Below are 14970 nucleotides of genomic sequence, written 5' to 3'. Positions count from 1 at the left end.
AATTCTATTGTTTTAAACTACCCAGTTTGTGGTACTTTGTTATGGCAGCCCCCAGAAACCGGAACGATATTTGTATCCTAACTCCTTGTCCCACGAGGACTGCCTCCAGCAGCCATGACCCCCAGCGCTTCCCACTCACCTTTGCGAGCAGCCCGTCATGATCCCATGGCTGGAAAAAATACCTAGAGAGACAATAAGCAGCCTTTTAGAAGTGTGTGTGCCCAGATTTAGAACAATTTTCTGTCAGATTCATCACACTGATTCATCACACTGGCTTGCTCTCCATATGATAAACTGACACTCTCCTGGAGAAGTATGTCACCAAGAGTTAACCTGACAAGAATCTGGCTAAATTATCACAGGCAAGTCTTAACTTAGTTAAGAGGAGGAGAACCAGGCCTTCCAGATGAATAAAAGCCATGGGTGATGCCCAGAGGACAATGCTTTACCTGAACTGCCAAAACAGGAGTAATCAACCAAGTAGAAGCCACCATCTGTGAGGAATGAAATGCCAAGTAAAAGAAGGGAGAAGGGCTATTGTCCGTTGGTCTTGCTGTGAGAAACTGCAGCCATAAAAATCGTAGCAGCCACTGTTTTCTGCACCATTGCCTTACACTGGGCACTACTCTGAGTGTTTTGCTTAAATTCAGTCATCCTCACAACAACCCAATGGAACAGATATCCTTGTTTTACTGATGAATCTGAAGCCCAGAGAGGGAAAGTAACTTGCCCAAAGTCACACAGTTACTTAGAGTCAGAGCCCTGTCTTCTTATAGAGCAGATATGAGACAGGCCGTGAAGGTCCAAGGATCTGTCTGGCCTACCCCAGATGTTGTGATTCCCAGTCTGGAGTTCTTCCCACTATCCAGGCTTTCTCCTCAGCCCTGAAAAATGACCCTTGGCCAGCTATTCCCAGAGCTCTCCAGATAATCAGATTCTAAAAGTAATGGCTTATAATAATTTTTGAAACAGGTTCTTCAAGCCTATTTAATCTTCCTCCAGCCTGGGGGAGCAATGTCTTTTCCTGATCTCTTTCTCTTTATATCCTCCACATTCTTTTATTTATTTATTTATTTATTTGGCTGCGTTGGGTCTTTGTTGCTATGCGCGGGCTTTCTCTAGTTGCCGTGAGTGGGGGCTACTCTTTGTTGCAGTGCACAGGCTTCTCATTGTGGTGGCTTCTCTTGTTGTGGAGCACGGGCTCTAGGCACGCGAGCTCAGTAGTTGTGGTGTACAGGCTTAGTTGCTCTGCGGCATGTGGGATCTTCCCAGGCCAGGGTTCGAACCCGCGTCCCCTGCCTTGACAGGAGGATTCTTAACCACTGCGTCACCAGGGAAGCCCCCTCCACATTCTTTTATTTCAGATGTTTGCTCTTTTCCTTTTTTTTTTTTCATTTCTGTATCCAAACACCAACAAACCAACAAATCTTAGTACTATATTTTAGAATTTACTTTGAAGAATGGATCTAAAAGTCACACTCCTCCCTATTAGCCCAAAGGAAGCTGAGAACATGACACTTTTGGCCTCAGGTGAATCTTTTATTACTTCAGACTGAGACATTTTTTCAAGGACAGTAGCACAGTCATTGTCACAAGCATGTTAATATATCTATTATTTGATAAAGAATATGCTACAAGTCATGCTATTCATATTTTCAATAACATTCTGGCAAAAATTAAGGACATTTCCAATCATGTCAAACATTTGATGAACAGTAAATTCTACTTTCTGCCTTTGGGTAAATAAATGGGGTCTTTCAGTGAGGTGGTGGAAAACAGATCATGTGAAGGCTGCTTTTAAAATCTGCCCTTTGCTCCAACGACCATCAGCCCCTTCGGTTACCACTGAATTTCTCAGCTATTTTCTGTAGTTCCAAATCCATCGCAGCCAAGTTTTCAAGTTCTTTTTCCTAGAAAATACAGAAAAGTAGAGGCATGAGGTCCCAGATCAATTTAGTTCTTTGCAGTTCTAGGGAGTCTGAACAGAAGGGGGAATTTTTGATATGTTAGAGGCTATAGGAGATACCCGACATCAGTGGTTTTCAAAGTGTGGTTCCTTGACCAGCAGCATCAGTATCACCAGGGAACTCGTCAGAAATACAGGTTCTTGGGCCCCACCTGGGGCCTACCTACTGAATCAGAAACTGTAAGGCTAGAAATCCCACATGATTCTGAGGCACATTCAAGCCTGAGAAGCACCAACCTACATAATCAATATTGGGGGAAAAAAACATTGTTAAGGAAGGTAAAGCTCTGGTAATGTTCCTTCTCCTACACATAGATGTCTGACTGTTATAGGCCAAGAGATGACAGAGATAGAACTAAGCAACTAACTTCTGTATCACCTGTTCTTTCCTACCCTGGGAAATAGTGATGAAAAGTCAAATGACCAAGGAGAAGACACTAGACCAGTGGTTTTCAACCTTCGCTGAACATTGAAACCACCTGGGAGCTTTAAAACATCCTGATGCCCAGGCAGCATCCAGTACCAAACAGAAGCTCTGGGTGTGGGTCCCAGATGTCAGTAATTTTTCAAGCTCTCCAGGGGATTACAACATGCAGCCGAGGTTGAGAAGCACTGCAGCACTGCAGTGGGAGGAAGTGGACAGGGCTGTGGACAATGGCTAGATGCCAGGTGGAAATCAAACCCAGAGGTTGTCTCCGCTCTGTTATTAGGCGTACAGTCCCATGGTGATTAATCCCCATCCATATCTCCCCCTAGTATCAGATAGTCTTGTATATAACATATTAAAATTAACCACCTGAAGTTAGTTTTAAGCAAAAGCCCCACAGCATACCTCTTCCTCTGTCAGAACTCCTTGGCCAGCTCTCTCCTCTTCACTTTCTGCTGCGTGGCGACGGTGCATCTGCTCCTCCGAGCCATAGAAGTCCGGGAACTCAGCTGACTTCTTCCTGTAGTGAAGGAGCCGGTCCAGTTCGGCCACTCTGTCATACTGCCTTTTCAGATCCAGTTTGGGGGCCAGGTTTCTCTTCTCATACCCCCAGTTTACATCCTCCTCAAAGGGCTTTTTCTCCCACCAGTCATAGTTGTATTCTGGGAAGAAATTCTTCTCATTCAAGGTCAGCCCGTTCTCCTCTTCACCCTCAAGAGAATTGTCATCCAGGTGGTCTTTTCTCTCAAACCGGCTGCTCTTCCACTGGGGAGGGTCGTAGTATGGACTGACAAGCTCCGCTAATCTCTCCTTTTCGGTGATGTGAGGGGGAGCATACTGTTTGCCTCGAAGCCTCGCTTCTTCCCTGTTCTCTTCAGCGTCTTGTGGGTCCCCCAGCTGCGGCCACTTCCCTCGGGCCCCTTCCTCACCCCTTTCCTCATCATAGTCGAGGTAATTTCGCACCTCGCCTGGTGGATGCCGCCTCGCCTTGTCCGTCTGGCTTTCCTGAACACGGTGGTGCGCTTCACCCAAGAACCGTTTCTCTTCTGTTTGGTGTAGAGTGGAGTAGGCTCCCGGCTCCCCTACCCGGGCTCTGTGGCGGGGTCCCCCCTCCTGGCCTCTCTCTTCCTCGCTCTCCTCGTCATAGCCGTGCGCCATGCTATTCAGCTCTAGGCTGAGGCCTTTTCTCCTGTCCTCCTCCTCTGGGCTCTCCTCACTGCGAGGCCTGGGAGCCCGGTGCTCTTCACTTCCTTTGCCCCCATATCGTGCCCCCTCCAGGTCCCCGGGAGCCCGGGCAGCCAGGTGACTCCTCACTTCCTCCCCGTATTCGGCTTCTTCCTCCGAAGCCCTGGAAAGGGTTGGATGGCGGGCTCTCTTTTCCCCTGAGCCGCCTGTGCCCACGTGTGGCTCCTCCCAGGAGTACCCCCTTCCCTCAGCGGGAGGACTCCCTTCCTGAGAGGACCTGTCGGGCCTGCTCCTCCCATGGTGGTGTCTTGGCCTCGAGCGTCGCTTGTCCGCCTCGGGGCTGACATCCTCGTCGCTCTCCTCAGGTCCTTCCTGGCGCTCGGGGTGGCTTTGCGGTTCTCGGGGCCCATTCTCCTGGCTTCCGGTCTCCTCTCCACTCTCCTGGCTGCTCCTCTCCCGGCTGTGCGACTTCTCCAGGCCCCCTGCAGACTGCGTATCGTATCTGGACACTAACTCCTCCTTCTTAGCTGGAGTCTGGTTTCTGTGGCTGGGAAGAGCAGTTTGTGCCTCTCCTGGCCCCCCAGGGTGTCTCTCCTCACTGCCATCTTCCACACGCTCCCTTTTCTGATATTTCTCCGCCTCTTCTTCGTCCCTGTCGTGTCCCTTGCTCTTCTCAGAATGGCGTGCCTTTGCTTCTTTGGCCACTTGGCTGCCTTGGGGCTCGCCTGCCCGCTCTCGGCTGTGCCCACCGCCCTCTGTGTCTGCCACTGTCTGGCCTTGGGCGTCCTCCTCCCCTACGTCCTCCCTACTGGAGGTCCTGGGGGCTTCTGAGGCGTCAGCTGGGTCTCTTAACAATCTCACTTCAAACCTTGTGTTTTCATTTTCACTTTTCTCTTCATCTTTGAGCTGTTTTCCACCTATAATGAAAATAAAAAAGAGTAAGTATACTTCAGAATTGTTTGTGGTTCACTAAGCACAGCCTCAGTGATCACTACAAAACCTAAAGATCCTGAAAGTCCTTGGGTAATTTTTTAAGTTAATAAAGAATATACTCAGATTACTTTTAAAAGAAATGGTATGGGGACTTCCCTGGTGGTCCAGCGGTTAAGACTCCACACTCCCAGTGCAGGGGGCCAGGGTTCGATCCCTGGTCAGGGAACTAGATCCTGCCTGCTGCAAACAAGATCCCATGCGCTGCAACTAAGATCCAGCACAACCAAATAAATAAATAAATATTAAAAAAAAAGAAAGAAAGAAATGTTATGAAAACTCCTTAGCTGTGTTTAAATCTGATAATAAATTCTCTGCATATTTATTTTTTAATAACACCCAACAAGCATCTTTCAATGACCAAATTGAAATCCAAATATAGGTTTATAAAATACTAGAATTTAGAACCAGAAGATACCTTAGAATTTGTGTATTTCAACCTCCTCTTTTTGTGGACAGAGACACTGAGGCTCAGAGAGGTGTAATTCAGGACCATTATTTCCATGTTTGCTCTAAGTAGGGGTTTAAAAGTTAGCATTGTGTAAATGGTTCCCACTAGAATCCAGCTAAATGAAGTTAAATGCCCAAAATGGGAAATATCAGATTCAACAAAGGATTAAAAATGTGTTTAATTAGTTTACCAGATTTTTATTATCCAATCAACTGTGTAGATGCAACTTAGCAGTAAGTGACAATAAAACTTAGTAATTGGTGATAAGCAGGGTGTTTGTTTCTTCCCTGAGAAAACTGCACAGCAGTGGAAAGGACCATGTCCTTCCCTCACTCAGGTCCCATCCACCCCACATGTTCTCAAAGGTTGAGAATGAACTTCAGTAAACTGAGTTATCTTTGTATTGCACAAATCAACAGTAGACAGTATAACCGACATTTTAATTGAATGCTGTTTTTTCTCATCTTTTCCAAATGTTGACAGCATCTTCACTAAATCCTCCTTAACTCAAGGGCATCCTGTGAAAGAAGATATGCAGTTAACACTGTCTGAGTTGTTAGCTGGGAGGGCTTGGATTTCAACTGATGTCACTGAGTTCATATAGAACACCTGAAGCCAAGGCTGCTCACAGCTCTAGGCTGACGTCTGCGCCATCCATGGTGGGGGCCACCAAACCTTTGTGGCTACTGAGGACTTGAAATGTGGCTGGTCCAGACTGAGACATGTTGTAAATGTAAGAAACCACCAGATTTCAGACTTCAGATGAAAAACAAGAATGTAAAATACCTCAAATTTTCATATTGATTATATGTTGGAATGATAATATTTTGGATGTACAAGATAATATGTATTATAAACATATTGTATGTACAAATTGTATATTGAATAAAATAAATTGGACAAAACTAAATATATTATTAAAATTAATTTCACCTGTCTACTTTTTTAATGTGGCTACTGAAAAATTTGAAATTATATTTGTGGTTCACATGATATTTCTATTGAATGGCTCTTGATGAGTCATTTTGAACTGATATTTGCAAAATAGAAAAAAATGGTCTGTTTTGTAAAAATGTCCAAGAAATAGCAGACAGTCTATTCCTCTCTGCTTAAAAGCCCAGCCTGGCATGATAATATTTTCATGTTTTATGAGGCAACTGAAAGGTCCCTGACCTTCCACACCCAGACACCTGAGGGCTGGCCCCTCACCAGTGCCTTTGCCTTTTAAGAGCCAGTGGTGGTGTGTGCAGCACTGAGGCAGGGCTGACCAGGTATGCACAGGTAAGCAGGGAGGCTTTGAGCAGATACTGATGTCATCTGGACAGAATCTCAGCTTCCCGAGGCAGAGGCTGTGTGGCCCTTTTCCTACTGCCTGCTGGTCAAGAAGAGAAGCATTTTTATTTTTTCCAGGTTAAATGTGTGCTGCTTGTAGCAGCTTGCCTGAGGCTTAGCACTTCCTCCTAAATTTAGCTTTAAGTCCCCTCAGGTGAGATCTGAGGAAGGCTGTGATTAGCAGCATACAGTCTTGTCAATCTGTAAAACCAAGGTGTGAAGCTCACTCTTACTTCAAGTAAAAAGGAGAAAATGCACCTTCCATCCCTAACTATCATGTTGCAGAGATGACCTGATCAAAGAAATTGTTATACCTGTTAAGAAATTGGACTATGAATTCCCTAAGATCTCTTCAAGCCATGAAACAATGATTCTTCCCTGCTCCCCAAATGTTTGTTTGCTCAGTAAGCGTGTGCTAACCGAGATGTGCTGGAGAGAGTGGGAGTGGAGACAGAGATGGGCTGGGGATGGGAGGGAGGCTACATGAAGGAATTCATCCAACTTGTTGGCAGAAAGCTCCACCAGTCCTGTGACCAGCATAAGACATTTCAGCAGGAGAGAGAAAACCAGAATAGGACAGAAGTGTGGACAAAGAATGTCGCCTGCCAAATCAGTAAACAAAGGGTGTCCTGGCCATCTAGGCACTGCAGCCACACCTAACTGTGTACCCAGAGGGGATTCAGGATGGAAAAAACAAGATAATTAAGGTGCATATGAAAGGAATGACTTCAGTAAGCCCAGACTCTTGCATCTTCCCATACATAGAAAAGTGCTAAATTTGTTAACTTAAGATGTCTGGTTTTCTTTAATTAACTGTAATATTTTAATGTTCTGACTATCTGGTTTTTATTGCAAGAACACCTATATATCCTGCCTCCTCCCTTACCTCTTCAAAACAGTCCCTCAGACTGTATCTGAGAGGTTGTCTCCTGGGCTTAAGTCCTTAGTATGTCCATGGAATAAAATATAAATCTCAAATTTTAGGTTGTGCTTCTTTTTTTTTTTTTTTAGTCGACAGAAGTTATGAACTGGTAGCCCAAAGGTGAATTCTATTTGGCCTAAATAACATTTTTAGTAAATTTGAATTCAGAGGCAATACTTAAATACTAGGAGATATTGCTTAGATATCCAAATTTTAAATTCTTTTGAAAAATCCCAAGATCTGGTAACAGAATCTATATTTCTCTCACAATAGGTTTCAAGCTGAGAAAAATCTACTCCTCCTTAGAAGTGGCCTGTATCCTCCAGTTCGTGAGTCACTTCCTGTCCTGTTTTATTCCTTTCTCTTACGTATTTTCCTGGCCCTGGCTGGTGTTTGAGTCTGCAACCCCGGAGGAGCTCAAATCTCCCTGATCTCAGTATTTAATGGCTCTCTGGGTATGATGTCTCCAAGGTCCTGATAGACATGGGTCATTTGATTTTTACCAGTTTTCCTGGGGCTCTCTCAAGAGACTCAAAAGACCCCAGGGCACAATCAGTGATGAGCAGAGGCTAGAATCCTACCTGAGAGCTAAGAATCTGATCTTGGCAGTTAGCAAAGCCCTACAATCAACAACTCTTCCTAAGCAATCTTGGTTCTTTGATGACCTAGTATGACAGACCCAAAACTTCTGCATCCGTCTGGTAAACAAAGAAATGGGAAGGGAGATAACGAGATGGGTTTGCCCAAAGTAGCAGCATTTAGTCCCTGCCTGGAGACCCACCCTGCTCTCACTCATTCCCTGCAATGGCTAATAAACTCATTCTGACAAGCTCATGAAAGAGGCATGTAGGCTGGGAGTGGTAGAGAAGCTTCCTTCCACTGTGCATGGGTCTCCTACAGTCTCAGGCCCCCACACCTACTATGGTTATCCTGAAGCCCCCAATAGTGGATTGAGTCCCCCCAGGTTACTCTTTTGGCTAGTCACTCATACTTGTTATAATTTTATGCATGGACCTCATGTGCAGCAACAGGAAGAGAGTATTATCTTGCAATAGGAGATTTTGAAGGTGAAAAGAAGAAAGAAAATCCACTCTTCTCAGCCTGACTAAAAATTTAAAAGCAGAGAAAGGTGTTGAAGAGAACAGAGCTTTTCGGATTTGTTTGAATCAGTTTGCCTTCATGCTAAAAGAGATGCATAGTTTTTGTTTTTGTTTTGGCCATGCTGTGCAGCATGCGGGATCTTAGTTCCCCAACCAGGGATCAAACCCATGCCCCCTGCACTGAGAGCACAGAGTCTTAACCACTGGACCACCAGGGAAGTCCCAGAGATGCATAGTTTTGTAAAATTTACCTCTTTATGTCAACTTCCAATGGATACTGCTCATATCACTGTTTAAATTTTGTTTTCAACATAAGCTGTTTGTATAGAGGAACATTCCAGTCTAGACCCAGAAGGGCATTGCTCTGACTCCTTGGATGCTCTAAGTCTACCCCCACCCCTTCCAGTTCTCAGGCCTGGAACTCCTGATACCATTTGGTAGTCCTCTCATTCTAACAAGCTATGTATTAAAATGGCTTAATCAATCTGTCATGTAAACAGGCCAGAAGTTTCCCAGTCACCTTTCCAAGCTTCTAGCTCCTCATTGTCAGAAGAGTAGAAGGTAAAGAGAAGAATAATTTTTGTCTCCTTCTATCCTTTCATCTTCCATTGCTTCCAGAACACTTCGCCTCCCTGTCTAATCACAAATGAGCACTCCCCATACCTCACTCCACCCAAATGAAAGTCTGTTTTAAAATTCCAAACTCTCAAACCAAGGAATTTAAGAACTATATAGACAGCTCACAGACTATCATTCAGTTCAACTCCCTCATTTTACTTTGAGGAAATAAGCCCAGAGAGGCAAGGGGTCTTCCCCATGGTAACACGGCTATGAAGTGGCAGAGCAGGGTTTGGAAGCCATATGTTTAAGTGGCAGAGCAGGTTTGGAAGCCATATGTCATCTTCCCAGATACTGATCTAGCCTGTAGTCTTCCCACTGCATCATGCCCCTGGTTCATATGGAGATAAAGTGGAAGGCGAAACAGAGGGAGCAAGAGAAAGAACTACTCAAGGGACAAAGATCTCCTGAAGTGGAGGATACTTACTCTTCTTCAGGACTTGTCGGCACTCAGGGGTGATGGGTGGAGTGTTGGACTTCGACAAGGCATTTGAGAGGACCTCGATGATGCAGCGAGTCACCTAGGGGGAAACCGGAAAGCAGGCTGGCAAAGCTGGTATCACTGGGATGCCTGACTACTTAAGCCAGAGCTGCTGTCAAAAGAGGCTTGGCTATGTGACCTGTACCGATGCAGACCCCTTGGGTCAGGAATGTAGACTTACATATAGGACTGTAATGAAACCTCCCAGGCCACCCCACAGAGCAATGCAAGAAGGCATTGGGTCAAGACTATCCAGAGAAGAGAAATAAACACCCATTTCTGAACAGATTCAAAGGAAAACAGTGTGATGACAGCTATCCTCAGGGGCACTAAAACATCCAGGAAGGAGGTAAAAGCCCAGGGCAGGAGGGACATCACTTGCTCCCATTTCCTCATTGTTGTTTGTCTATTTTTGGTTTTCATTTTGTTTAGTTTGATGAGATAAGGGGTGGGAGAATCCAGAGTCTAGATATAAGTCTAGATTCTAGACTTCCATTTCAACTTACCGTTTCTTCACTGTGGTTCCTGATGTCCACTGGCATAGAACTGACAGCTTTGAAAGAAAAAACGAATGGGAAGTGAGTTGATTTTAGGAAGCTGTGTGTCCCCAAACTCACAAAATCACCCCAGCCCCAGCATGTTACTTGGAGGGAGTGGCAAAGTCAGAGCTGAGCAGAGTGGAGATAGTTGCGGATGTCTGTCCCAGGGACAAGAATTGCCCCAGTTGCACGCACACACACACATGCACACACACACACAGCTGTTTCCCCTAGCAATGTCATAAACATGATTTGAAAATGAATGCTATCTTATATCCAATATAAATCCACACAAGGGGAGCTTCTGGGATACTGGCAATGTTCTGTTTTTGATCTGGGTGCTGATTACACAGCTGCGCTTAAGGAGGGAAAAATTCTGTAAGCTGTATACTTATGATCTATATGCATTTTTCTGTACATATATTATATGTCAATAAAATGTTTAAAATAAACCTAGTTTAAATGAAACTGGGGTGCCCTCCTCAACCCCTCTGCCTACTCAAAATGGGTAAAGATCTGTGATTCCCTTTGCCTTTTCCTGTCCCCAAGAAAATATTCTCCCTGAAACTCACTTTATTTACAAAAATGTGGTTATGATTATCTTATATAATTAATTACCTCATTTTACCCTCAAGCCTTTTCTTGGACAAGCACACTTATGTGTCTGTATCAGTGTTGTTTCCCTTTCCCCATGTTGTCTGCAGCCATGTAAAGAATATGGGAGGTATCTAATTTTACCAGGATATTGTTGAATCCATAATATCATATGCAAATAGGTGTTTAATGAATAGTTCATGAGGATATTGCAAAAAGATAAATTTTAATTTATTTAAATTAAATTTCATGAGATTCTGCTTATTTTCAACCAGTGATTGAAGTGCCTTTGTCATCTTAGGAAATGCTTCAGGTGTTTTTAATTTTACAGTGCTTTTTTTTTTTTTTTTCCTTTTTCAAAGTTGCTTTGATTCTTTTATCTTTCACTTTGACTTTGTTTTGTCTAAGCTCTTTCCACTGGAGAAGCTCAAAGCATTTACATATAGGTCCATCTCTACCGTTCTCCTGACACTCCCTAGAAGAGAAACTGCTATTATGGCTGGAGAGCTCAGTGCAGAAGATTCTTCCAGGTCTCTGAGACAAGTGAAGAGCTACTTGGAGCAAGAGCAAAACTCTCAGACATCAGAGATGGAAGCTGCTCAAATGCTGTTTCTTATTACCAGCAACCTGACCTTTCCTCCCCAAATATTTGCTTTCCAATCTCTTTACCTCCTCCCAATCAATTACATATCATAGGGCTCAATCTAGAAATAAAACTCCTATTTCATTTGCTCACCTTACTGAATTTTCCTTTTCAAAGCACAGCCTGGGATCTACTCCAATTGTTTCAATAGGCCCAAAGTTATGCAGCATGTTAAAATCACTGGTAAAATATTTAAGAAGTGATTAACAAGGTATGTCCCCACTATCTTCCTGAAATGTAGTTCAGACAAGATCTGGATGGCCACCTTTGGTACTCAGGGTCCAATATGCTGGGCCATTATTTTATCCCCCAAATGGCTGTTATTTGAGAACATTCCCACTTTGGCACTTACTCTTTCCACCTAAGATCTGTAAAATGCTCTGAAAAGAAATAACTGAATTACTTCTGTCATAAACTAGAAAGTGCCTTTTAAAATTCTGGCTTTACTAAACTTTCTTTGGTAAATGCAGTTTCTTGCTAATAACTTTTCTTTTTCCACAAATGTTTAATAGGTGCTATTATTAACTACTGATATTGCTAAAGTAGTAACAGTCATTTGATTTGAGGGGAGAGGAATATTTTTCTTCTGTGACTCTGAACAATTTGTAGCTCATGTTTGTTTTTACAGAACAATTCTCTTTCCTAATTGAGGCTCTTCAGACATCTTTTTGATGGAAAGGAACTAAGGTCTCCTTATGAAAGCATATTATGCATCTAGTGAGACATCTAAGTTCCATTGTATTTCTTCCAATAGAATCTGTGGCAGCAAAGTAATAACCGAAGGTATGTTGATACCCCTAAAGTAGTTTAACTTATTTTTGTAAAAGTTAACATTAAGGGTGCACAAAAGAAAACCCAATAATTGTGATAAAAGTGAAGTAGTCAAATGGCAGAAAAATTTTCAAATAATATCATATGATAAATCTGAGAATAACTTCCAAAGTATTAATATTCCATAAGACTACCAAACTAAGGTTTCATCCCAGAATGAAAATACAGCTATAAAATAACATGGTACGCAAACTCTGTAGTTTTTTCGTTTTTTTTTTTGGGCTGCGTTGGGTCTTTGTTGCTGCGTGCAGGCTTTCTCTAGTTGTGGCGAGCGGGGGCTACTCTTCGTTGCGGTCTGCAGGCTTCTCATTGCGGTAGCTTCTCCTGTTGCAGAGCATGGGCTCTAGGCGCACGGGCTTCAGTAGTTCTGGCACACAGGCTCAGTAGTTGTGGCTCAAGGGCTCTAGAGCGCAGGCTCAGTAGTTGTGGCGCACGGGCTTGGTTGCTCCACGGCATGTGGGATCTTCCTGGACCAGGGATCGAACCCGTGTCCCCTGCATTGGCAGGCGGATTCTTAACCACTGCACCACCAGGGAAGTCCCCGCTAACACTTTTGAATGCAGAAACCATCTTACCTAGTATATATGAATAGCATGTAGCTCCTTCACTCATATTAATTTTTAGAGTGAACAACTCCTGTAGAAAGGTGTAGATCTCCTTCAGAAGCTCATAATGGTAGGAAATGAGCCAGATGGTTTCTGCAGGTTTCCTGTGATTTTGCTAAAGAACAAACTCTGCTTGAAGGCTACCATACCTAATATCCAAGCATTTGGGGGAGGTGGGAATGGGGAATGACTGCTAATGCATATGGAGTTCCTTTCTACCACAATGAAAATGTTCTGAAATGTGATAATCTGTGAATGTACTAAAAATCACTGAATTATGCACTTTAAAAGTATGGATTTTATGGTGTGTGAATTATAGCTCAGTAAAAAAAATTTTTAAAGAATATAATATCTTGATTTTAGTTGCTGTTAAAATATAAACCCTTCTTAAAATATTATCTTGCGTAAGAGACATAAATATTTTACCACTATAGTTAAATAAGTCTCATAAAAGACATTGTTTTTGTGGTCTATAGCACAATGTATAGCACAGATTTATCTTGTTAAGCAATTCCTTTCTGAAAATATTTTTGACCAGGAAGGACTCTAAACATTCATTTGGTTTCCTTTAATTAAATCGAGAACATTTATAGGCAATTTGTAAGAGTGACAAGAATTTTAGAAAATTCTGCATGTATGTAGTTTGCAATAAAATAAATTACCAGTGGCTTTCATTTTCTCTTTGGGATCCCGTAATTGCTGTCAATGAAACCCTCATATTCATGGATGGCGATGCCTCAACTCTAGTTAGGAACCTCAATCTCAGATAAGAACAATATTCTATGAGGTCATTAAGACAGCTAAAAGAACCCCTCCAATTTAATCTGGTGGTGGCATATTTACTTCTCAATGGACTCATGGATTTTACTTCAACACACACACACACACACACACACACACACACATTTTTTCCCCAAATCTCCAAAGATCATTTCTTTGAGATTCAGAGTAGTTTGAAAGATCAATCCCACAATTTTCCACACATAAAGAGGCACTCAAATATCTACTACTTAAAATTGTATCCTCCCAAATTGACTAAAACGATTTTTTTTTTACTACTCTAAAAATATTTTTCGTGGTTATTTTATACTCATTATTTTTCTGGAATACAAAAGTCAAAATATCTCTTGCAGTTACCATTTTTAACTTAACGATGGATTAATTTGAATGTGAAATTACCTCTCCCCAGAGGCAGAAATACAAAATACAGAAAAATATTACACTAAACCTGTGCATACATATACCTGAACACACATATATGAATGTGTTAAGAAAAAAGATATATCTTATCTACATATATACATAAGAGACTTACTTTTATCTAATCATGTTTAAATAATAAAATAATAAATTATACAGTTGCCAACTAATATAATACATGTATTCCTGTCTCTCCGTGGTCATCTGGCTTTAAAAAGCCAAACAAACACAGATTAATTAATTAATTACAGATACAGAATAAGACTATCACAGTATCTCTCTAAACAGGTAAAGAGGATGTGACATTTTAGAAGTGAGCACAAAATGTGGGGTTTCCTTGGAGGCGCGGACACGTCTTCTTTATATCGATTAAAACAGACTCTTTTGGTTGGGCTAGGAAGCTCTCTGGCTTTTTCCAAGTCAGACGTTGGGGCGGGGAGTTGAAGGGAAATACCCAGGGAAGAGAAGAAAGTAAGAACCTCAAGCAAGAGGGAGACACCATCCACTCAACCCTCCCCGTCTTCCAGTATCCGCCAGTCAGGATGCCTAGAGCGGCCGGAGAGGCAGAGGCTGGCGCTGTCCGCGGTTCTGAACTCCCCACAGTGCCCACTCACCCGCCATCATCGTGGCTCCCAGGAGGCCGAGAAGCACTGCAGGCTGCATGGCCCGGCTCGCCGGAATCTGCGCAGGAGAAGAGGGCGGCGGCTGACGGTGAGCAGACGTGGACGGAAGGCGAGATGAAGATACTCGGGGAAAATAGCCTTGTATCTTGGTCCCCGCGGTGTGGCGCGGTTGGCGCAGGCCCCGCTCTTTTAAAGAGCAAGCCGGGGCCGCAGGGCCGGGAGGGGCGGGCACCCAGGAGGCGGCGCCCCCTCGCTCAGCCCTGACGTCATGAGGCGGCCCCGGGGCGGTGGCGCAAGTAGGAAGAAATTTACGCCAGTCCAGTCGCCTTGGTGCTCTGGGTCTTGAGCCGGGGTGGGGAGTTAGGCAGAAGAAGGGATGGAAGGGTGAGGGGAGGTAGTTAAAATGAGTCAGGGGGAGAGGAGCGAGGTCCTGCTTAGATTGTTCAAGCTTATTTCTCATCTC

The 14970-nt window shown here is 43.5% G+C and overlaps 1 protein-coding gene across 1 annotated transcript; it reads right to left on the bottom strand.

The window, feature by feature from the left end:
- Positions 1-1518: 1518 nt before the first annotated feature.
- CHGB (chromogranin B) lies at positions 1519-14746 on the bottom strand. Its single transcript, XM_004276449.3, has 5 exons — positions 14499-14746; positions 9979-10025; positions 9419-9512; positions 2799-4495; positions 1519-1910 (listed from the first exon to the last, which is right to left on the bottom strand). The coding sequence occupies exons 1-5, from the start codon at positions 14545-14547 to the stop codon at positions 1827-1829; spliced, it is 1971 nt and encodes a 656-aa protein (XP_004276497.1). The 5' UTR covers positions 14548-14746; the 3' UTR covers positions 1519-1826.
- Positions 14747-14970: the final 224 nt, after the last annotated feature.

The sequence above is a fragment of the Orcinus orca genome, chromosome 16 (assembly GCF_937001465.1).
Source record: "Orcinus orca chromosome 16, mOrcOrc1.1, whole genome shotgun sequence".
NCBI lineage: Eukaryota > Metazoa > Chordata > Mammalia > Artiodactyla > Delphinidae > Orcinus > Orcinus orca.
Note: the sequence above shows the minus strand (reverse complement) of the source record. Positions and strands in the feature narration are given on the sequence as shown.